The sequence below is a fragment of the Sapajus apella genome, unplaced genomic scaffold (genome assembly GCF_009761245.1).
Source record: "Sapajus apella isolate SASKATOON/1434 unplaced genomic scaffold, GSC_monkey_1.0 scaffold56, whole genome shotgun sequence".
Classification (NCBI taxonomy): domain Eukaryota; kingdom Metazoa; phylum Chordata; class Mammalia; order Primates; family Cebidae; genus Sapajus; species Sapajus apella.
The window spans coordinates 6,735,124-6,758,859 of NW_022436996.1; the positions used below are offsets into that span (position 1 = coordinate 6,735,124).

The window sequence follows — 23,736 nt, forward strand, 5'->3', positions numbered from 1 at the left end:
CCTTAGTGCATGATTGGCGTCTGTGGTGCATGAGCCCCCAGCACTCACTGCTGGCCCGTCCTGTGCCCCTGAAGTCAACACATCCTCTTAAATCATATTGCTCAGCTTCTTGTCTTAACAAGAATTGCTTTCCAGGCTTGAGAATTATTGTTTTTTTTCATGATTTATTTCTGTTGCTCAGGAATCCATTCCTTCATTGCCGCAATCACCTGCGAGAGAGACACCTTCCAAAGCGTTTCATCAGTACAGCAACAACATCTCCACTTTGGATGTGCACTGTCTCCCACAGCTCCAGGAGAAAGCTTCTCCCCCTGCCTCACCGCCCATTGCCTTCCCTCCTGCTTTTGAAGCAGCCAAAGTAGAGGCCAAGCCAGATGAGCTTAAGGTAACAGTCAAGCTAAAGCCTCGGCTAAGAACTGTCCATGGTGGGTTTGAAGATTGCAGGCCACTAAATAAAAAATGGAGAGGAATGAAATGGAAGAAGTGGAGCATTCATATTGTAATTCCTAAGGGGACATTTAAACCACCTTGTGAGGATGAAATAGATGAATTTCTAAAGAAATTGGGCAGTTCCCTTAAACCTGATCCTGTGCCCAAAGACTATCGGAAATGTTGCTTTTGTCATGAAGAAGGTGATGGATTGACAGATGGACCAGCAAGGCTACTCAACCTTGACTTGGACCTGTGGGTCCACTTGAACTGCGCTCTGTGGTCCACAGAGGTCTATGAGACTCAGGCTGGTGCCTTAATAAATGTGGAGCTAGCTCTGAGGAGAGGCCTACAAATGAAATGTGTCTTCTGTCACAAGACAGGTGCCACTAGTGGATGCCACAGATTTCGATGCACCAACATTTATCACTTTACCTGCGCCATTAAAGCACAATGCATGTTTTTTAAGGACAAAACTATGCTTTGCCCCATGCACAAACCAAAGGGAATTCATGAGCAAGAACTAAGTTACTTTGCAGTCTTCAGGAGGGTCTATGTTCAGCGCGATGAGGTGCGACAGATTGCTAGCATCGTGCAGCGAGGTGAACGGGACCATACCTTTCGCGTGGGAAGCCTCATCTTCCACACAATCGGTCAGCTGCTTCCACAGCAGATGCAAGCATTCCATTCTCCTAAGGCACTCTTCCCTGTGGGCTATGAAGCCAGCCGGCTGTACTGGAGCACGCGCTATGCCAACAGGCGTTGCCGCTACCTGTGCTCCATCGAGGAGAAGGACGGGCGCCCGGTGTTCGTCATCAGGATTGTGGAACAAGGCCATGAAGACCTGGTCCTAAGTGACATGTCACCTAAAGGTAACATCTGCCATTCACGTGCTGTGCAGAGCTACATGCTCTGATGTCAGGCTAATGAATGTGTTTTGTCAATATTTCCATGTTTGTCTCATGTTCATTTCAGATTTTACAACGTTTTAGTTCATTTACAAATGCGGATCTTCTTTGTGTTCTCACACCTTGCTCTCTCTGCTATACAGTTTTCTAAGCACTTTCATAGTCAATATGTGTTTGAATATAAGAGTTGGTAAAATAAATCTGAGGTTGATTTGCTGATTTGTAGATAAAGGTTGCCTGTCATTTGCATCCCCCTCCCGCCGAGCTTTTTTTTTTTGTTTTTGAGACAGAGTTTCTCTCTTGTTGCCTAGGCTAGAGTACATGGTACAGTGGTGTGATCTCAGCTTACGGCAACATCCACCTCCCAGGTTCAAGTGATTCTCCTGCCTCAGCCTCCCAAGTAGCTGAGATTACAGGCATGTGCCACCATACCTGGCTAATTTTTGTATTTTCAGTAGAGATGGGGTTTTGCCGTGTTGGCCAGGCTGATCATGAACTCCTGACCTCAGGTGATTCACCCTCCTTGGCCTCCCAAAGTGTTGGGATTACAGGCGTAAGCCACTGCACCCAGTGGGGACACCTTTTTCTTAATGTCAGTTTCTAGAAGGCAGGAATGACATATACATCGTCTTGTCTTAGGAGCATCAGATATTACTTAAGTTTAGAGATGGAAATTAAACACTGAGTTTGGACCTCCATGGTTAAGTCTAGATTGACACTTTTGTTTATGTAAAAGTATGTGGAGCTGCTTTCTTAAGTTTAGCTCTTTTTTAAAAAAGTCTGAAAATACTTTAAAAGATAGTTCCAAAGAAAATACCAATTTAACATTTTAATTTAAATCTGAGGGGAAAGAAACATACCTATAGATATTACCAGTTAGACTTACAATTTTAAAATCTGGTATGTTATACAGCCAGTATGAAAGCAAATGAATTGTTTGCATGAATTTCAGTCATATTAATTTTTTTCACTTTAATGTCTTTAATCTATTATTTTCCCCAAAATTGCTGCCATTTAATAAACAGGTTCGTTAGATTATTACGAGACAGATTTATTAGATTATTACCCAAAAAGATTTATTTGGAAATTAGTAAATCCTTGTGAGTGGTTGGTTATTCTTCATTCTGCTGTTTTTATACTGTATCCTATTTCCCATAAAAATGATGTTTTTGTCCCTATGTAGGTGTCTGGGATAAGATTTTGGAGCCTGTGGCATGTGTGAGAAAAAAGTCTGAAATGCTCCAGCTTTTCCCGGCATATTTAAAAGGAGAGGATCTGTTTGGCCTGACCGTCTCTGCAGTAGCACGCATAGCAGAATCAGTGAGTGTCTTGGTCAGGCTTTGAGAATTGCTTTCCTAATTCAGTGTGACCGCTTGAACACATGCTGTAACATTCATGGCACTTTTCAGAAAGTGACTTGGCCTGTGGGTAGACCTGTTTCTGTTAGCGGAAACAAGGCATTGGTGATGAATCGGGAGAGCTCAGTGTGTGTTAGTATTCACCCAGTGAGGTAGTAATTAAACTTCAGGTTCTCTTCCAGGCTGGAGGCAAGCAGGGGTGAAGAACACCAGCCCTGTCACATCTTCTGGGTGTGCTGGATGGCTGAGGACACGCTCCTCTTCCTTTGACTTTCTAAAGTTCTCTCCCAACTTAGAAAGTCAGTGTGCCCATTTTCTGACACTTGGGTGTTTATGGCCCCTCTCCTGCCTTTTTCCTAGGGTTAAGTCACTAGAGGGCAGTAGATTGCAGCAGCACTTAACAACCTCTCTGACACCTCTTTGCTTAAAAGATTACAAGCCTGTTTGGTACTGAGTCTAATTGAACCATATCTACACAATTGTTTTAGAAAATTGTGTGATTCTAAGGTATTGTTTCAAGAATAAAAGCACCATTGGTGTGTTTTCTTTGGAGAAGCAGAGGAAACCCCAAAAGTAACTGAGTAATGTGCCTAGTTGTTTTCTTTGGAATAGCCTTGCCTAAATGATACTTTACTTTTTATGACTATAGAGAAATACATTTCACAAGCAATGTATTCCAGAAAAGACCTTTATTGTGTAAATTACTTTATGAGGAAACCTTGAGTTAACACCTGTGCCCTATGTTCTCAGGACATGGAGAGTGGACTTAAATTGAAAGAAGTGAGAAATGATCAAGAAAGAAATCATACATGATTTTTAACTATTCTTAATTGTAAAATTCCAGACAGAGATATAAAAGTTGGCATTAATCCAGGTGAAAGAACTAAATGCAAATCACTGCATGCCCTGTGTGAGTGTTGGAATAGTTAGACCCTAAAATCACACAAGTGTGTACACTGGGTACATTGGTTGGCCAGTATTTGTTGCATGAGCTAATATTTTTCTTCAAGGAGCATTTGGCAGGGTTTACCTAAGTTTGGCTTTGAAACTGAATTTGCATACTCATATTTAAGTAGATTTGCCTGCAGGCTGATAGTGTTAACATAAGTTAAAAGACCATTTCATTATCAGGGAAAATGTTGATGAGTTATTTCTACTGTGGGCTATCTTTTGACCAGCTTGAGGTTGTCTGTAGTCTCCATCATATGGGTTGACTTTGTGTCTACTTTGCTTCTTTTCAGTTACCTGGGGTTGAGGCATGTGAAAACTATACCTTCCGATACGGACGAAATCCTCTCATGGAGCTTCCTCTTGCCATTAACCCCACAGGTTGTGCCCGTTCTGAACCTAAAATGAGTGCCCATGTCAAGAGGTTTGTGTTAAGGTATTTTGTTTTAACTTCACATAGTACAGCCCAGGGTTTCTAGGCGTATTAGTGGTTTCTTGTGCTTGATTTGTCTGCTGCTTACAAACCCTGCTGTCTGGCTGTGTATGTGCCCAACTACATAAGAGAACTCGCCGTGTGTCTCTGCTAGGGAGCTTTCCATGTATGTTTCTGTCAGTAAGAATTTGAATTAACCTGGTTTTGGGCATTACTCAGAGATATCTTCAGTTTTCCTTTTATTTTTTTCCTGTTGATATGCCATTGTCTGCAGGCCTCACACCTTAAACAGCACCAGCACGTCAAAGTCATTTCAGAGCACAGTCACTGGAGAACTGAACGCACCTTATAGTAAACAGTTTGTTCACTCCAAGTCATCGCAGTACCGGAAGATGAAGACTGAATGGAAATCCAATGTGTATCTGGCCCGGTCTCGGATTCAGGTGAAGAAATACTTTGTGTACAAGAAGTGGAGAGACAGTATGGAGTCTAGGAATCTGAAGCTATTGATGTCCAGTGTGTGAAAATGATTTCACATCGCTGCAGGGATAGAAACATGTTTTCAAAATCATATCAAATCCTGTCCCTTTATAACACTAGGGATTTAATATGCAGTCTTGGATCTTAGTGATTGGCTTCCCCAAATGGAAAGCAGACCAGTGGCATCCACATCTTTACATCTTGTTGAAGCTCCTGGGAGGCAGGTAGCATTGTATTTTGCACACACTGGATTTGTGGAGTGCTCAGTAGAGCTGTTGCAGGCACTTGAGAGAAATACAAATGAAAATATTTTCAAAAGGTACACTACTTCAAGAAAAAAAAAAGGTATACCAATCTTGGAAGTTACTTTATATTTTCGAAGCCACCATTTGATGAAATCATTGCACCTTTTTTGATAGACTGTGGACTGTCTTACAAGTAAGTCTATGTATAGGCTAAGCATTTAAATTTACATCTATATTCCATACTTCCTGAGCTGCAGACTCAAATATCCAAATGCCTATTTAGCATTTTTCTCCTTGGATGTCCCACAATGGAATTACAAAGCTCTTACCTTGTCAAACTTGTCCAGCTCCTAAACCCGACCATCCTACAGGCTCATTGCATTACTGAGTGACATCACCATTTGTGTACGTTGGCCCCAGCACCTCCAATTAATATAAAGCATCATCAAGTTATGTTTTCTCCTAAAAATTCTCTCACATCCACTCAGGTTCCCACCCCTATCTTAATCCACATCGCACTTGCCTGTACCACTGCAGGCCTGTCTGTCTCCTCCCATCCATTCCTTCTCAGCAGCCAGCGATCTTTACAGTCAGAATTGGATCAGCATTCCTTTGTACTCATTCAGATTCTTGTTTCTTTGTTGCAGTTCTTTTACTCCTCACTAGAAGTTTGTAGGATCTTTATTGATACTTGGACATTTCACAGAACTAGGACTCAGTGAAGGTCTTTTTATTGATTGCTTTCCTCCCTTGATGAGTCTTTTCAACCTGGAACATCAAGTCCTTCCGTCTGAGAAATGTGTTTTGTTTTAATTCTTTTGCAAGTTCTGCCTCTCTGTTTCCTCTGTGTTCGCACCTATAGACCCTTGAGATTCAGGATCTCAGAATGTGGACCTGAGACGAGAAGCTGCAGCATCACCTGGGGAGCTTGTTTGGACATGCAGGTTTAGGGGTGCCCGCCCAGCCCTACTGAATCCAGCTCTGGAGGCGGGGCCCCCTGGATGATTCTCATGTGTGCCAGAGAGTAATTTTGTTCTTACAGCCTTCCTCCCTTTCTGCTTCTGGTTTCCTTGTCTCTCTGTTCTTTCTGAGACTTCCTTTACTTTCTGCTAATCTTTCTTACCCATTTTTAAAGAGCCCTTTCTGCTCTGGATCTTTTTGTTTGATACTTTGTTTTTACATTATGGGTAGAGTATCTTTCTTTTCTGTCTGCTGTTAACCCCCTCTCTGTTGAGCCTTTCTAGGATTCTGTAGGTGAATTAGTGCTCTGCCTCTGCTCCTCCCAGTTGTAGCTTTCTTCTGTTAAGTCAATTACTTTTCCATCTTAAGTAGTGCATTCGTGTTCTTGAGGAACGTGCTTTTACTGGGACTTTAGTGGTTGTCTTAACTGTGTCCAACCTGACATCTTTAACCTGAAGCATTTTTGAGAGCTCTAGTTTCTGTCTCGTTTCATTCTGCCAACTTTCCATCTGCCCACCTCCCTGGGGATCCCATGGATGCTCTAATATGTATCGTTTTTCTGTGCCAATTTATTAGAAATATATACACTTTTATGTACATATATAAAAGTAGAATCATGTTATATTTCCTTATCTCCGTCTTCCTTTTCTCTGTAATACTCAGAAGTCCCTCTAGATCAAGTGACATAGCTTCATTTCATTCTCATTAATGGCTCTGTGATGTTCCATAGTGTCGATGAACTGCAGTTAAACCAATATACTACTGTGAGCCTTTATTTTGTTTATCATTTTTCTTATAACGAACAGTGTTGCTATATCTTATACAGATATTACCATGAATTAATAGTTTCAGTCCTGTGGGATATACTCCCAAAAGTACAGTTTTTGTGTAAAAGCATGTGTACTTTACATTTAGATAGATATTGCCAGTTTGCACACTTCTTCTTGCAGAATATGAGACTGTTTTTTTGTTTCCCGTTTGTAGTCAGTGTTACTATGTTTTTGTTTTGTTGGTCTGATAAATAGACCGATGTTGTTACCTTAATTGAATAGGCAACTTTTCATGTCTGCCATTTGGATTTGCTCTCTTGAGAATTGTATAGTCATATCCTTTGTCCGTTTTTCAATTTGTAGCAATTTATACCATTCAAAATTTTCTCCTATAAAATATCCTTTGTCTACCAGCAAGTGTGGCATCTTTTTTCTTGTAAAAGTTAATATTTATCTAGACAAACATACATAATTTTCTGTTGCATCTGGTCTTGGTCAAGACTGTAGATCATATATGTATTCCAGAGTTTTTTCTTGCATAAAATTTTAAAAATATAATTTCATTTTCTTCCATTGGATAACCAGTTGTTGAAGGACCATTTAGAAGTAACCCACTCATACTGCTGACTTTTTTCTTCTTTTTTGAGGTGGGGTCTCACTGTATCACCCAGGTTGGAGTGCAGTGGTGCGATCTCAGCTCACTGCCGGTTTGCTCTCCCAGGCTCAGGCAGTCCGCTTACCTCAGCCTCTTGAGTAGCCAGGGCTAAAGGTGCACGCCACAACACTTGGCTAATTTTTTAAAAAATATTTTTTGTAGAGATGGGGTTTTGCCATGTTGTCAGGGCTGGTTTTGAACTCAAGCATTCCACCTGCCTCAGCCTCCCACAGTGCTGGGATTATAGACGTGAGCCCCCGCACCTGCCCTGATTTTTTTTTCTTCTTTTAATCTCATGAGATCTAGACTGTAATCTGAATTTTAATACCAGTTGCTGCTATGTGTTAAATTTTCATATATGCAGGTATCTATTTCTCTTTTTTGAGCTAGAGTCTCTCTCTGTTGCCCAGGCTGGAGTGCAGTTATGTGATCTTGGCTCACTGCACCCTCTGCCTCCTGGGTTAAAGCGATTCTCGTGCTTCAGCCTCAGGAGTAGCTGGGATTACAGGCACGCGCCACCATGCCCGGCTAATTTTTATATTTTTTGTAGAGACGGGGTTTCACCATGTTGGCCAGGCAGGTCTTGAACTCCTGACCCCAAGTGATCTGCCTGCCTTGGCCTCCCAAGGTGCTGGGATTATAGGTGTGAGCCACCATGCCTAGCCTATTTGGAATCTCTTCATTTCCACTGATCTTGTTTATTCTTTTTATTTTTTATTTTTATTTTTTTTTTTCCAAACTGCCCGCCCCCACCACCGATCTTGTTTATTCTTAAACCACACTATATTGATCTCCATACATACTTTTTGTGTGTTCTGGTTCATTCACTTGTGAGTTGTACCTGGAGTAGAACACATAATCAAAGATGATTTTTTCAGAGAAGTCAGTTCAGATACTGCAGTCTCTAACATGGGCCCTTCCCACCGTGTGCTTCCAGATAGTGCCTGATGAAGATGTAGCTGGGGCAGCACATGGTCCTCCTAGTAATTCTGACTAGAATGCAATTGATTTTTGCATTCTAGAATTCAGTTCAATTTGAGAACTGCGCTATAGTCCAGTACTTCTGATTCAGTTGCATCTAGTCTAGTACATCTTGTCTAGTACTTTTGCATTTAATTGCCAGAATTCTAGTAGAAATTAAGTGCAAAAACCCAAAATTGGGACAGGAAAATACAACTGTTTATGGGAATAGCCCATATTTTTTTTAGTATGTTTCTCCACAAGTAGTGTTACCAACTTGAAAGAGTCCACCTAGCAGGCCACTAGCATGGGATTGCAAGCTGCCCACTGAGAGCTGCTTCTGTTCCAGCCAGTTCAGACTACTTTCCCAGCCTCAGAATTCTGTATTAGTGAAAAATTTGCCTTCCCCAAGAGTTTCATTGTTTCCAGTGTTCCTGATATTTACAGCAGAGTGACGTTTCTGTGTCTGTTCTTTGCTCTGGCTCCTGGGAAACTCAAAGCCAACTCTCATCCCTGTTTACAGTATCAGTGATTGCTTATAGTTAGCCCAAGTTAGGTCTTTTTTTTAAAATGGATTGGGGTAAAATAAACACCAGAAGTCAATAAGCTTACTTACTTGGTTGGAACTCAGCATGGTGTTACCTGGAAGATGAGATAGCCTCATACATAAGACAGCCAAACCACAGTATTACTGTATACATAGACCCTAAGAATTTAGGGCTAAAAAAGACATAGGAATAAGCTAGTATAGTTTTAAGTAGTACAAATGTCCAATTTTTAAATTTCAGGAAATAGCACATTCAAAAAGATGATTTGAGTTCAAGTGAAACTTAAGGATGGCTTCTTATAAGACCCAAGGGTAAAACCTTTGTATAAAAAAGAGAAAACAGATTTGTTGTCAGATAAATTCACAAGTGTGTAAACAGGTTTTTTTGTTTTGTTTTAGGGGCTGGGCCTGTATGCTGCTAGAGACATTGAGAAGCACACCATGGTCATTGAGTATATCGGGACTATCATTCGAAATGAAGTAGCAAACAGAAAAGAGAAACTTTATGAGTCTCAGGTAAGTGTCTGGTCCCTGTGATTGGATAAACAGCACCGTCATCTCCCTTTCTCCCTACCAACTAAACACCCTGAAAGGCAGAATGAAATGTATCATGCTGCATTCAGTTTTAAACAAAAGCACTATCTGTATATTATTGTATTTTTATCAATTTTATCTCTTTCGATTGGTGTTATGGTTTACTTTGATAGATAACTGTAATGATCCTGGCTTCACAGACAACCTACTGATTCCATGCTTTCCATTCGTGCCATGTAAATGTATCTGTGGCTAATAGAGTATTCACAGTGAGGGCAGTCAGGGTGCAGTTACGGTCAGTTTTGACTGAGTCCTCCTGGTGTGGATAGGAACATGGGGGGGAGTTTCAGGTTGACATTGATGACTGCCTTACTTTTCCTTCAGAACCGTGGTGTGTACATGTTCCGCATGGATAACGACCACGTGATCGATGCGACGCTCACAGGAGGGCCTGCCAGGTGAGACAGCAAGAAACCTGATGGTGAGCGCTCTGCTCACGGGGCCAGTGCTGGTGGAGAGAACCCTGAAGCCAGGGGAATGCTCTTGCTGCAACCTGGCAGTGATGAAAGACTCTGAGCAAATGAGCTTCGAGAATTTTCATTTAGATTTTATATTTGTACTTGTTTTGCCAATGGGCAAATAGCATTTCTTTCTCTATAAATGGGAAGTTTTTAAAGCTGCTTCTAGCTGTTGCGTAATACCGTTTTCTGGCACGGTGGCTTGCAGGTATATCAACCATTCATGTGCACCTAATTGTGTGGCTGAAGTGGTGACTTTTGAGAGAGGACACAAAATTATCATCAGCTCCAATCGGAGAATCCAGAAAGGAGAAGAGGTAAGAGTATGAGCGATTGCGTCTGCCGTGTTGCTCAGATCCTGGGTGTATAGCTTCCTCTCACACAGGTAACTTGCTCACTTGTTTGTTGGGCTAAAAAGCCCAATTCTTTTAGCCCAATTCTTTGTTGGGCTAAAAATTCTCTGTATAGTAGGTCAGATGTACCCACCCTTTCATATTTTACCCTTCAGGCACTCCAGTTCCACCTTCTGCCACATGACAGCTCTGTAAGCATTCGCGATCACCTCCCCCTTCCCTTCGTTGCCACGGGTTCAGCATCCCTATGTCACACAGGTGGTATCATTTCTGTGTGCCGGAGAATCTTTCTTTATCCCCTTAACCTGGACACAGTTTGTCAGTGTCCCCTCTCTAAAGAACATGCCTGTCTGTCTCCAAGAAGGCATGGCTGCTGAGATGGCACTGTTGGGCTGTGGCTGGCAAATCTGGGCGACTGTGCCGCTGCGGACTGTGTGCTCACACTGGCGAGCAGTGCGTGCCTCACCGACACAGCCTCCAGCAGTCCAGGTGTGTGCGGCTGTCTTCAAAATGCCGAGTACCAAGCTTGCCGTTGTTCTCTGTGCTCTCGGAGGCGACTCTGGTCCAGCGTCTCTCCTGTTGGGAGTATTATTGGCCTAATTGCTTCATTGTTTCCCAACTTGATCTTTCCCAGAGTGGCCAGCACCATGATCTAGGTACCTTGGTTTGGAGTTGGCATTTCCTGGAAAGCTGTTATTGAGCAGCAGTCTTGGTTTCTGTGGGAAACGTCCCCCATTTTGGGAGTGAGGCACCTGAGAGACTTGACTTTGTTGGTGCTCCTGGCCCTTCATGAACGTGACCGTGGGATTCATGGGATTCCATCTGTATTTATCCCGCCAGAATAAGGATCTGACCAAACCCAAGGCCCATTGTGCATCTCAAAGTGACGTGTGTAAATGAGAGAGTGTGTGCCAACCCTGGCATGGTGCCAGTAACCAATGGATACCATGGTGATCAGAACAGACTCAGCTAAGCCCAGGGCCGTTCCCCACCTTCCCACTTGAGTATTCTTGAGTATATAGTTTAATCTGAGCCTCGGTTTTATCTTCTGCAAAACAGAGAAAATAATCTTCTTACCAAGCTTCTGTAAGGAATCAGCAGATACCTGATAGAAAGTAGGGCATCATTGCCAAGAACAGCTACCCAGTAAACACTGGTTTCTTTCCTTTCTGTGTAGAAAGTCTTTCCAGTTAGTGTTCTAGAATAATTTGAACCAGAAGAGGCCTAGAAATTATTGGTCCTCACTTTCATTTTTCAGTGTCGGATTTCTCTGGGGGGTGGGTGCTTGCGGGGGCCACGTGGCAAGACTTGTACCATGGGACTCAAGGGAGGCAGGACTCCCACCTACCTTGGTTCGTCTGAGATGTTAATTTGGTAACCTCTAAATACAGAGACATCCTTTCAGTATTGAGTGAGGAAAAATGAAAAACAGTGTTAGCTGGCAAGGGTGTGGTTCATCTCACCCAGACATGCATGCCCTACTCAGCAAATCAGGGAGGTGAAAGCCTTTTGGGTTTTAGGGAGAGCAGTAGGAAAGTAGTTTCCCTTCCAGTCCCTTCCACCTACTTGCAGGGACAGCCTCATGAGAAGTCACAGAAATACCCCTTTCCCCAGTCCGACGACCCTTTCTCAGATCCGGCTCAGTTTAAAAATACTGCCTTCCTCATTTCTCTGCAAGCACAGTATATCTTTTCAGGGTTCCCCCAGGTTTCCTGTGGAACCTCAACAAATCAGCTCTTCATTAATTTACATCTGTTTTGTTTGCTGGTTTTAAAATGCGAGGGAGATGGGGGCAGAAACGCCATTTCCTTCCTTGCTGTGCTTTCTTACCCTGTGTCTTTGCCATGGGCAGCTCTGCTATGATTATAAGTTTGACTTTGAAGATGACCAGCACAAGATTCCGTGTCACTGTGGAGCTGTTAACTGCCGGAAGTGGATGAACTGAAATGCATTCCTTGCCATCTCAGCGGGCGGCTTGTCCCTAGGAAGAGGCGATTCAACACACCATTGGAATTTTGCAGACAGATATTTTTGTTTTCTGTTTTATGACTTTTCTGAAAAAGCTTCTGGGAGTTCTGATTTCCTCGGTCCTTTAGGTTAAAGGCGCGCCAGGAGGAGGCAGACAGAGCGTTCCTGAAGTGGCCGAGGTTAAACAGAACTGCAGAACGGTCCAGCACTTTTGCTTTTTTTCTTTTCCTTTTCTTTTTTTTTCCTTCCCTTGTGGGTGGGTTTTGTTGTTCTGGTTTTTTAGTCTCACTAAGGAGAAACTTTTACTGGGGCAAAGAGCCGATGGCTGCCCTGCCCCTGGCAGGGGCCTTCCTATGAATGTAAGACTGAAATCACCAGCGAAGGGGACAGAGAGTGCTGGCCACGGCCTTATTGAAAAGGGGCAGGCCCTCTAACTTCAAAATGTTTTTAAATAAAGTAGACACCACTGAACAAGGAATGTACTGAAATGACTTCCTTAGGGATAGAGCTAAGGGGTAATAACTTGCACTAAAATACATTTAAATACTTGATTCCATGAGTCAGTTTATTGTAGTTTTTGATTTCTGTAAAATAAGAGAAACTTTTGTATTTATTATTGAATAAGTGAATGAAGCTATTTTTAAATAAAGTTAGAAGAAAGCCAAGCTGCTGCTGTTACCTGCAGAACTAACAAACCCTGTTACTTTGTACAGATATGTAAATATTTTGAGAAAAAATACAGTATAAAAATAGTTATTGACCAAATGCTACCAGGCTCTGCAGCAGCTCGGGTGCTTATAAAATGTTCATAGGGATGTTACAATATAATTTTGTGTTATAAAATAGGCCATTATAATTATGTAATAACCAAAATTTCCACCTAGAGTGTTGGGGTTTTTGGAAACTGCAGTCTATTAGTGCTTAATGGTTTTATACACCTTCCTTCTGACAGAGCGGGCGTATGCCACGGCTACAACTTTTATAGCTGTTTTCGTAATTTAAACTAATTTTTTCATATTATATTGTTGCATCCCTACTTCTTCAGTCAGGTTTTTTTGTGCTTACGATTTGTGATAACTGTGAATAACTGCTTAAAAATATACCCAAATGGAGGCTGAATTTTTTCTTCAGCAAAAGTAGTTTTGATTAGAACTTTGTTTCAGGCCACAGAGAATCATGTAAACATAATAGGATCATGTAGCAGGAACTTAAATCTAACCCTTTAGCCTTCTATTTAACACAAAAATTTGAAAAAGTTAAAAAAAAAAAAAAAAAGGAGATGTGATTATGCTTACAGCTGCAGGACTCTGGCAATAGGGTTTTTGGAAGATGTAATTTTAAAATGTGTTTGTATGAACTGTTTGTTTACATTTCTTTAATAAAAAAAAAAACACTGTTTTGTGTTTGCTTGTAGAAACTTAATCAGCATTTTGAACCAGGTTAGCTTTTTATTTTGTACTTAAAATTCTGGTACTGACACTTCACAGGCTAAGTATAAAATGAAGTTTTGTGTGCACAATTCAAGTGGACTGTAAACTGTTGGTATATTCAGTGACGCAGTTCTAAACTTGTATATGGCATGATGTATTTTTATCTTACAGAATAAATCAATTGTATATATTTTTCTCTTGATAAATAGCTGTATGAAATTTGTTTCCTGAATATTTTTCTTCTCTTGTACAATACGCGGACATCCTACCAGTATTTGTCCTATACCGGCTTTTTGTTGTTTTCTGTTCTGTATAATAGTATCTAATGTTGGCAAAAATTGAATTTTTTGAAGTATACAGAGTGTTATGGGTTTTGGAATTTGTGGACACAGATTTAGAAGATCACCATTTACAAATAAAATATTTTACATCTATAAAAGCTGCCTAGAGCTTCTCTGTTAACTCCTCATGTTCAAATTTGAGCTCTTAAATTGATGATTGAAGTTCACTGACCATCCGATAGATCTTTCAGAATTAGAGCGTTGATGTAATCAACTTAGTTCTCTTAGATTTTTTCAAATAAGTTTAGATGTAAGCTCATAATTCATTCTAATTATGATACTTTTTCTTCCTTTTAACCGAATAAAGAAGGGAACTTCTGTGTCTTTTTAGGGTGTTTACGAAATTCAGAATGTCTTGGTGCCCTGTCCAAAGCCTGTTTGTGTTGAATTGGTAAATCTAGTCTTTGTTTTTTTTTTTTTTTTTTTTTTGAGGCAGCTTTTCAGACTTATTCTATTTGGTAGACTTTATTTCTATCATATTGAATTATTTAACATATTAAATATAAAGGGGCTAAGAAAAAAAATGTCCAGAATCCCCATTAATTTCTAGGAGAGATTTATAACTTGGACTTCGCAAACACTAAAATAGCAAGTATTCCGTCTGCACCATGGAGCTTGCCTTCTGATGACGGGAAAGGACAAAAACAGGTGACTTTTTTAGATGGGAGGTGGGGTGGGAGCCCGGTGGGGGCATTCCTAAGGAAGTGACATTTAAGCAAGACATGAAGGATGAAAGGGAGCTGGCCTAGGGAGGAGCGCGGCAGAGGGCACAACTCACGCAGGAGCCTTGAGATCTGAAGGAGGGTGATGCCACCAGCAATGGAAAGGCAGGTGTGGCTGTGACAGATGGCAGGAGGCAAGACGAGAGAAAAGCAAGGGTGAGTGGCACGGGTTCAGCTTGCCTGGGTCAGCAGGAAGCCACTGGCGTGCGGTGCTGAGTTCCCACTGTGCACAGACGTGACACGCTGCCCAGAATAGGCCGCCCGCCAGTGGGGCGCCAACATGTGCACACTGAGGCTGAATGGGCTCCGCACAAGTCCCATGGGGAGCGAGGGGTGCCCTGGGCCAGGCGGATGCTGATGACGTGGAAAGAGCTGGCAGCTGTTGAGGTGCTTTGCAGGTAGACTGCTCAACAATTTCCCATTTCCAAACTGCCTGGTCTCTGTCTCTCCTCAGCTTCTCTGGTCCTCCTCCTTTGGCCCCATGTCACTTGGAGGCCGCACTGCTCCTGTCCTAGTCACCAAGCAGAAACACACTTAGTCTGGTGTGGTGTCCGAGGCAACAGATGATGATTTGGCCGTAACCGGTGGTGGTGGCGGCGGCCCCTGTCTTTGAAATTCTCTCCAGACCCTGCTCGTGGGCTAGCCCCCTTTCCTGGCTGGCTTCTCATATTTCTGGTTTAATCTTTTCCCTCTAAGTGCTCTACTCATTTCTTTTTTAATTCAAAAGGTATGTATTTGTAATCTGACAAACAGCCAAATGCAGTGGCTCATCCTTGTAATCCTAACACTTCGGGATACCAAGGTGGGAGCACCACTTGAGGCCGGGAGTTCGAGACCAGCCTGGACAATGTAGTCAGCCCTGTCTCTACAGAACATCAAAAACTTAGCCACGTGAAGTGGCCTGTGCCTGTAGTCCCAGCTACTTGGGAGGCTGAGGCAGGAGGACCACCTGAGCGTGGGAAGTCAAGGCTGCAGCAAGATGAGATTGTACCACTGCACTCCAGCCAGGGTCACAGAGAAAGTCCTCGTCTCGATTGGAGAAAAAAAAAATCTGAAGCCAACTCTTCCAGGAAACCACAGCTATGCATTAATTCACAGCTTCTATGATGCTAGAGCATTTTTTATTAGAATCAGACACAATCACGAAAACTGTCCCACTTCAAATGCCCAGGAACGACGTCAACAAATTCCAAAGAATGAGCTGTTTACTGTGAACACTATGGAAAGAAAAAAGGCGCAGAGTCTGACTTTATCCCTGAGCCCTGAGAAGTAGGGACATTTTGTCCTGTGGTATTAGGAAGAGACAGAGTCTCCACAGTGTCGTCACCAGCACGCCCTCAGCTTCACAGCAACGCAGTTAAGCCCCCAGTGGCCTTTTTCTGGGGCCATTGTCATATATGCTGGCAGCAGGTTTGAAACAAGAACTGCTACATGTAAAACATTTAAAAATTTAAATATAATCTAAACATTTCAGTTACAACGATATAATGAGAGAAACTTAAGGTTACCAGAGACAGTATGTTTTTAAAGTGTGTTTGTTAGACTTAACTGTGGTCCTAGATAAGATGGCCTCAGCACGTCTATCCAGGTTTCCAGGAGCCGTGCCTAGGAGGACTCACCCCATCACCTGGCAGAGTTGAAGAACCTTTGCCAAATATGTAAAGAAGCTGGGTAAAGGTGAACAAAGCAAGGTTCTTCTCATGGGGAGGTGAGTAGCCTGACGATGCCCGTTTGTGCAATTTGCTCCGTGGCCCTGGGTATAGGTACAAGGGCTCTGGGCAGCCTGTGCCCAGCTCTGCCCAGTGCGACTCTGAAGTCTCATTTTCTTCCTGCCATGCCACTAACAGCACAGCCTTATGTGTAGTGTCTGGAGGCACCCTAAGTGTTGAGGATCTTCTAAAATGGAGCCCATATTCTGCTTGCTAGGGTTAGGGTCACCTGGGTCCTCGCCCCCGTGAGCCACAGCCTTACTCCAGGTCTCTGGTAATCTTGCACCCTGGTCCTGCTTGCTCTTGTGTCCTCAGACCCCGTGGTGGGTCCATGGAGCCCTTCAGGGGCTGAGATCTCACTGGCACCTGTGTCTCCAGTGCCAGGTTTTTGTCTGTGACATGTCCCAGCTGGTACTGGAGACTCTGCGTCTGCTTTGTCCGTCCTTTTTTTTTTTTTTTTTTTTTTTTGAGACGGAGTTTCGCTGTTGTTGCCCAGACTGGAGTGCAATGGCACGATCTCGGCTCACCGCAACCTCCGCCTCCTGGGTTCAAGCAATTCTCCTGCCTCAGCCTCCCGAGTAGCTGGGACTACAGGCACGCACCATCATGCCCAGCTAATTTTTTGTATTTTTTTAGTAGAGACGAGGTTTCACCTTGTTGACCAGGATGGTCTCAATCTCTTGACCTCGTGATCCACCCGCCTCAGCCTCCCAGAGTGCTGGGATTATAGGCGTGAGCCACCGCGCCCGGTCTGCTTTGTCCGTTCTGAGGGTGCGCCAGCGCCTGTACACCGCTCACCGCTCCCGATTCGGTTTCTGACGTCCTCTATTCCTGCTAGCGTTCTTGGTTTTGAAGGCCCTGCTCCTGGGTCCTGGAAATTCTTTTAACTTCATTTTTATCCCAACCACAGAAATGTTAAAAAGTATTTCTTCTTCCTTGATGGCAAACTTTGCTTCCTGAAGAACAAGTTGATGCAGGCATAGCACATGGGATGCGTGACCTCCTCTCGGTGGAAGGCCCAACTCAGGTGACCCCTCCTCCCTCCACCTCTCCCTCAGCTACCCCTACTGTTCCCACTGCTGCCAACTCTCCAGCCTCAACTTCCTGTGTACCTTTTAAATGCGAGCACCCCCACGCTTCCCAACTCTCTTCTCATCCTCTGCTCTCTCCACACTGACCTCATCCAGACCTGCAGCTTACCCAGCATGGTGGTACCCACGTTCCAAATGCCTCCTTTCTGAGCCCGGCATGACCCCGCAGCCTGCCCACTGAGCATGCAGAGCTGCACTGCAGAGACTTCATCCTTTTTATCTTCCCCAGAATGATGGCATCAATATCTCCTCACTGTGGGAATGGCAGTGCTACCCCCCAACCCTGCACACCCCCAGGCACCCACACCAGAGCCCCACACCATCCTCATGCTCTGCCTGGCTCAGAGCTCCATCCCAGCAGCCCCAGCCAGGAAGAGCCTTTGTTTTCAGAACAGAAAGACCTGCTATTCCCTGACCTTTAAATGCATGCTCATGCCTTGGTGCTTCCAAACTGCTGCGTGTTCTGCCAGACCTCGTCCACGCTGAGGCCCCTGGCCTGCTCCAGGACACTCTCCAGCCCTCTTGCCTGCCGTGGGAGTGAGCAGCCCCATCTGTGTTTTCTTAGCAGTGAGCCTGTTAACATTTTTCACTTTCATTTTGAAACTTTCCTTTCACCTGAAGGTGGGAACTTTAGCTTCCAGCTATTTCTCCAGCACAGAAGGGAGGGAGGGCGGGCAGAATGCTGAGTGCTAGGTGGCCATCTCCCTCCCTGCAATCCTTCCTGCTCTACTGGGTCCTGGCTCCTGCTTCAGTTCAGCCAGTGGGAGCTGTGGGGGAGGCCGGGAGGCAGGACAAGGGACCCATGTATTTCTGCTCCCACTGTCTGCGTGTGGAGCAGCTTCCCATGTCTAGGGCTCCCAACGCTGCTTCTCACCCCTCAGGCTCAGAGGTGGCAGCGCCCCTGAGGCTGCTAACACGGTCACAGTCCCTTCACTCTCATCTCTTCAAGATGCCAGAGATGCCCCTTCTCATTTCCCAGCGGGACCCTGACTCAGAAAGAAAAGATTTTGGAAACTCTTGACAGCGTAAGTTAACATAATGAGTAAAAAATACTGTTTTTTGATTAAAATATCCATAGTTATAAAGAAAAAACGGGGAAGGAGGACAGAAAGAAAAACTGAAAGATGCTTAAGGAGCTTACAATTTTTTCTCATCAATTTTAGGGGGAACATCTTCAGATATCTAAAGTGAATTACTTGATCAGCATATTAATAACACAGTATTTGGGAGCACTTTGGGATTACTTTTAGGAAACTGGCAGAAATGATCTAGGGCGTTCCGAAACATCGCTCACCGGGTTCCCCGATGTTAACTGTGGCACATCTGTCAAAACTGAGAAATCAACGTTGGGGTGTTGCTGTTGACTGACCCGCAGGCTACCCAGGCGCACCGGGTTTCCAGTCATGTCCTTTATCTATTCCAGGATGCGTTCGAGGCACCACGTGACGTTTGGTCATCACGTCTCCGTCTCTTCTGGGACACAGGTAATCTGACAGTTTCCTTATTTTTGGTGACCTTGACCAGTTCTGATTTGACAGTTTCAATTCTCATTAGCTTCAGGTTTCCCTATGATTTTTTTTTTTTTTTTTTTTTTTTTTTTTTTTTTTTTAGCACATTGAGCATATTTGTCAAAGCTGTTTTCAACACCAGTGTGTGCTAATTCCATCCTTTCATTTCTAGGCCTGTTTATTTTTATTTAAGACCTTTATTAGGCCGGGTGTGGTGGCTCCTGTAATCTCAGCACTTTGGGAGGCCAAGGCGGGCAGATCGCGAGGTCAAGAGATCGAGACCATGGTGAAACCCCGTCTCTACTAAAAAAAATACAAAAATCAGCTGGGCGTGGTAGCGCACATCTGTGGTCCCAGCTACTCGGGAGGCTGAGGCAGGAGAATTGCTTGAACCTGGGAAGTGGAGGTTGCAGTGAGCTGAGAATGCGCCACTGCACTCCAGCCTGGCGCCCGGCAACAGAGCGAGAGTCGGTCTCAAAAGAAAGACCTTTATTAACAGGCGCTTGCAGTTACTTCTTTGAAAAAATCAAGTTGTTAAGTTTTACTACAAATTAAACATGAAATTCTTAAAAATCTCAACTTGACCAGATGCAAAACAACTTTAAAACCTTTAAAGGCATATTGAGAAAAACCGGACATTTTTTTTTTATGTTTACTATTTTATTATGTTAAATGATACAGATGAACAGCTGTAGGGCAAAGTATGTGGGAAAAGGTAAGGAGCTTCCATAACTTCTCTAGCACTGCCGTCCTCCCAGCACATCTTTATGTGTTTCCTGGAAGCTCATTTTTTGGAAGCTTCGTCACATACACATGATCAATTATCGACTCAATGACCAGCCTTTATCCCCCTCCTGGAGCATGGAGGTGGAGCATGATACTAAAAGTTTCAAGCTCCTAAGAACGGCTTGGTCTTCCTGGCACCCAGCCCCAATCCAGGAGACCAACAAAAGTAGCCTGTTGGAACAAAGATGGTTCTATCATCCAAGCAATTCCAAAGGATTAGTGCTGTGTGTCAGAAACGGGTCAAAGTGAGACAGAGTTTCCCTCTTGTTGCCCAGGCTGGAGTGCAGTGGCGCAGTGTCGGCTCACTGCAACCTCTTCCTTCCAGGTTCAAGCAGTTCTGCCTCAGCCTCCCAAGTAGCTGGGATTACAGGTGCCACCATGCCCTGCTAATTTTGTATTTTAAGTAGAGACGGGGTTTCACCATGTTGGTCAGGCTGGTCTCGAACTCCCAACCTCAGGTGATCTGCCCACCTCGGCCTCCCAAAGTTCTGGGATTACAGGCATGAGCCACTGAGCCTGGCTAAAACCAGGCGTTTTCAAAAAAAACTTTGTTATTACCAAAAAGAGATGTCTTTAGGTAAAAATACTAAAAACTCCATGCCACACAGATAATGCAGATAGTTCTAGTTACCTGGTCAGTGGACAAAAAGCAAGCACTTAAGGTCTCCAGCTCCAACTTCTCATTCATTTCGTATGGCTGGAATTTCCTAGTTCTTCTTGCTGGATGACTGAACTGGGTGATGGTGGAGATGGCGGCCGGCATTGACTCAGCCCTGCCCTGCTCAGCCTCGGAGCAAAGAATTCTCAGTTGGCAGATTGGCCGCCTCCATCTTGTGGTTTAGGGTTGTCTGGGCGACCGAATCAGGGTCCCGACGCTGAGGTGGCTGCTAACCTTGGGTCTCATCTTGTGGATTTTCTTTATCCTCTAATTGCTGTCCTCTCTAGGCTGTCTTCGGTGAGGAATTGTGGTCAGCATCCCCAGTACTTGCTGTCCTGCTGGTCTCCCCGTTCCCTGCACTCCTGGCTGTTACCCCTCTACTTGTCACCCTGGTATCTGTCACCCCTGCATCTGTCACCTCTGCCTCTGTCACCCCTGCATCTGTCACCATTACGTCTGTCACATCTGCATCTGTCACCCCTGCATCCGTCACATCTGCGTCTGTCATCTCTGCATCCATCACATCTGCATCTCTCACCCCTGCATCTGTCACCCCTGCACCTGTCACTCCTGCATCTGTCACCTCTGCCTCTGTCACCCCTGCATCCATCACATCTGCATCCATCACCCCTGCATCTGTCACCCCTGTATCTGTCACATCTCCGTCTGTCACCCCTGCATCCATCATCCCTGCATCCATCATCCCTGCATCTGTCACCCCGCCTCTGTCACCCCTGCATCTGTTACATCTGCGTCTGTCATCTCTGCATCCATCACATCTGCATCTCTCACCCCTGTGTCTGTCACCCCTGCATCTGTCACCCCTGCATGTCACCTCTGCCTCTGTCACCCCTGCATCCGTCACCTCTGCATCTGTCACCCCTGTGTCTGTCACTCGTGTCTGTCACCCCTGCATCCATCACATCTGCATCCATCACCTCTGTGTCTGTCACCCCTGCATCCGTCACATCTGCATCTGTCATCCCTGTGTCTGTCACCCCTGTGTCCATCACCCCTGCGTCCGTCACCCCTGCGACTGGCACCCCTGCATCGCTGCTCCCTGCCCCGAGGCTGGAGACCTGCAGCCTCCCATGGAGGAAAGGAGCACCTGCATCTGCGGTGGGGCCGGCGGGGTGGGGCCCGGCCTTCGGGGCACTGTGTGATCCCTCCTCTTCCCCACTCTGATGATTCTGGTGATTCTGCGGGTGATTCTGGGGAAGACCCCACGTCTGGGATGGTTACCGCGGCCGTGTGTTTACTACCCTGATCTGGGCCCTGGAACCCTTGCTGCCCTGTACCCGTTTCTCCTTCAGCCTCAGACTCCGCAGCCTCCCAGCTCCTGTGCTGCGGGGTCCTTCCTGGGCGTCTCCTTCTTCATCGCAGTCAGGTGAACAGACATCCTCCTTGGTGTCATTCCTGTTGATGAAACCATGTCAACCATATCCATTCCTTACCCTGAACCGTTGTTCCCAAAACCTTTGCTGGGATGACCTTCTCTGCTGGGGCCACTGCCCCCCAGTACCAGGCTGGGTGTGAGCAGCCCCGGGGCGGGGGCTGCAGGGGCGGCGACAGTGCCTGGGGTGTGATGGCAACGAGGCCATCTGCTCCGGGATCTGCTCCCACTCCTGCTACCGATCCAACTCTCTAGGCCTGTTTAAATCATCTTCTTCTCCTGGTGATGGTTATTTTTTTTGGACAGAGTCTCACTCTGTCGCCCAGGCTGGAGTGCAGTGGCCCAATCTCAGCTCATTGCAGCCTCCGCCTCCTGAGTTCAAGAACTCCCTCCTCAGCCTCCCAAGTAGCCTGGATTACAGGTGACTTCCACCGCGGATGGCTGATTTTTTTACTTTTAGTAGAGACGCGGGTTTCCTCATGTTGGTCAGGCTGGTCTCGAACCCCTGACCTCAGGTGATCTGCCTGCCTCAGCCTCCCAAAGTGCGGGGATTCCAGGGGTGAGCCTGGCCACTGTGCCTGGCTGGCTTCTTCCTTTGAAGAACTTTTCATGAGTCCGATAGCACTTTTACCCTTGGCCAAGTCAGCTCCACTCCTAAGGCATGGCCCTTTGGGAAACACCCTGGGCGCCCTGAGCTGTTGTTTTTTTTTTTTTGAGACGGAGTTTCACTCTTGTTACCCAGGCTGGAGTGCAATGGCGCGATCTCGGCTCACCGCAACCTCCGCCTCCTGGGTTCAGGCAATTCTCCTGCCTCAGCCTCCTGAGTAGCTGGGATTACAGGCGTGTGCCACCATGCCCAGCTAATGTTTTGTATTTTTTTTTTTTAGTAGAGACGGGGTTTCACCGTGTTGACCAGGATGGTCTCGATCTCTTGACCTTGTGATCCACCAGCCTCGGCCTCCCAAAGTGCTGGGATTACAGGCGTGAGCCACCGCGCCCGGCCAGAGGCCCCTTTTTAAGTTCCTTTCCCTGTGCCCCAGTCAGGAAGCTGTCTCTGGGTGGGGAGAGGCTTGGGCTCAGGGTTACTGTCCCGCCAGTCCCCGGGAGCCACTGGCTGAAGCGTTGCTGCACATGTTTTTCTACTTCTAGTTTTTTACTCCAGGAGGACAAGTCCAGATCCTGTTACTCCTCCTTGGCCAGAGCAGAACTTCTGTTTTTTGTTTAAAATGTTTCCTTCTTGTCAAATTCTGCTTCTTTAAAGCCTTTGCCCCCGTGTTCCTCCTTACCGCGTCTTCATTTCTCACGCTTCGAGTTCTGCCCCCATGTTGAGTTTTCGTTTGTTCTGTACAGTGCTCTCATGTCGCTCTCCCTTTAATGCCTTAAGCTTAGTTTTGAATCGGTACGTTCCAGTTGGGTTGGTTCTGTGAGCACGTCCTTCCAGAGTGCTTTCCTTAGACAGGTGTCATTTAGCTCTTTTTTTCTTCTACTTCCTACGGGATTTGGCCTTGATCTGCTTCTGTTGCTCATTTGGTGGGAACCGAGTTTCTGGACTTGGAGGAGGGTGGCTCAGACATCTTTCCCAGCTTTGCTGGCCTCCCTCCCTCTTCTGTTTTCCTGCGGTGTTAAAGATATGGTCACCTCCTTCTGCCATTGCCTGGCTTCGCTTCCCTGCCGTACTTCTCCAAGCTGTGTCTTTCCTTTTTCTCTATTATAAATAATATTCACTTGTTACTATTTCTCTATTATCCTGTCTTGCTCAATTTTGACTCTATGCCCTGGCAACATTTCGTGAGTTCAAAGGAACTAGAAGGCTTCATCCCTAAGTCCTTCCTCCCCAGGGCCCCCGCGCCACCCATGTGGAGAGGGAGACGCCACCGCAGTGTCTGCTGCTCTGACTCCTTAGGTTCCTGCGGCCACCGCTGCCTTTCCGCCTCCCCCTCCTCCCCTCCTCCCCTCCCCCCTCCTCCCCTCTCCCCCTCCCCTCCTCCCTCCTCCCCTCCCCCCTTCTTCTCCTCCTCCCCTCCTCCCCTCC

The 23,736-nt window shown here is 45.3% G+C and overlaps 2 protein-coding genes across 23 annotated transcripts in view; one reads left to right on the forward strand and one right to left on the reverse strand.

Annotated features, from left to right (window-relative positions):
- Positions 1-13,935, forward strand: part of KMT2C (lysine methyltransferase 2C) — a 273,989-nt gene extending 260,054 nt beyond the window's left edge. For 14 of the 21 annotated variants that reach the window (XM_032244945.1, XM_032244946.1, XM_032244947.1 and 11 more), the window contains 8 exons: positions 182-1,301; positions 2,521-2,657; positions 3,937-4,079; positions 4,351-4,519; positions 9,093-9,209; positions 9,612-9,685; positions 9,954-10,062; positions 11,951-13,930. In XM_032244945.1, coding sequence (XP_032100836.1) covers positions 182-1,301; positions 2,521-2,657; positions 3,937-4,079; positions 4,351-4,519; positions 9,093-9,209; positions 9,612-9,685; positions 9,954-10,062; positions 11,951-12,043 — 1,962 coding nt within the window. In that variant the 3' untranslated portion in view covers positions 12,044-13,930. Of the gene's footprint in view, positions 1-181; positions 1,302-2,520; positions 2,658-3,936; positions 4,080-4,350; positions 4,520-9,092; positions 9,210-9,611; positions 9,686-9,953; positions 10,063-11,950 lie in introns of all 21 variants that reach the window. The other 7 variants (XM_032244938.1, XM_032244944.1, XM_032244950.1 and 4 more) reach the window with 4 other exon arrangements.
- Positions 13,936-20,139: 6,204 nt separating this feature from the next.
- LOC116527818 (uncharacterized protein in mobD 3'region-like) lies at positions 20,140-22,059 on the reverse strand. Of its 2 annotated transcripts, none has more exons than XM_032244957.1 (2): positions 21,250-22,059; positions 20,140-21,060 (listed from the first exon to the last, which is right to left on the reverse strand). In XM_032244957.1, the coding sequence occupies exon 2, from the start codon at positions 21,012-21,014 to the stop codon at positions 20,595-20,597; it is 420 nt and encodes a 139-aa protein (XP_032100848.1). In that variant the 5' UTR covers positions 21,015-21,060; positions 21,250-22,059; the 3' UTR covers positions 20,140-20,594. The 2 variants fall into 2 exon arrangements, with proteins under 2 accessions (XP_032100848.1, XP_032100847.1); XM_032244956.1 differs by having other exon boundaries at positions 20,140-21,146; positions 21,177-22,059.
- Between the last annotated feature and the right edge of the window lie 1,677 nt (positions 22,060-23,736).

Excerpts from the sequence above, each read along its gene's own strand:
- LOC116527818 (XM_032244957.1), bottom strand. The coding sequence starts at position 21,014 with ATGATGGATGCAGGGATGATGGATGCAGGGGTGACAGACGGAGATGTG.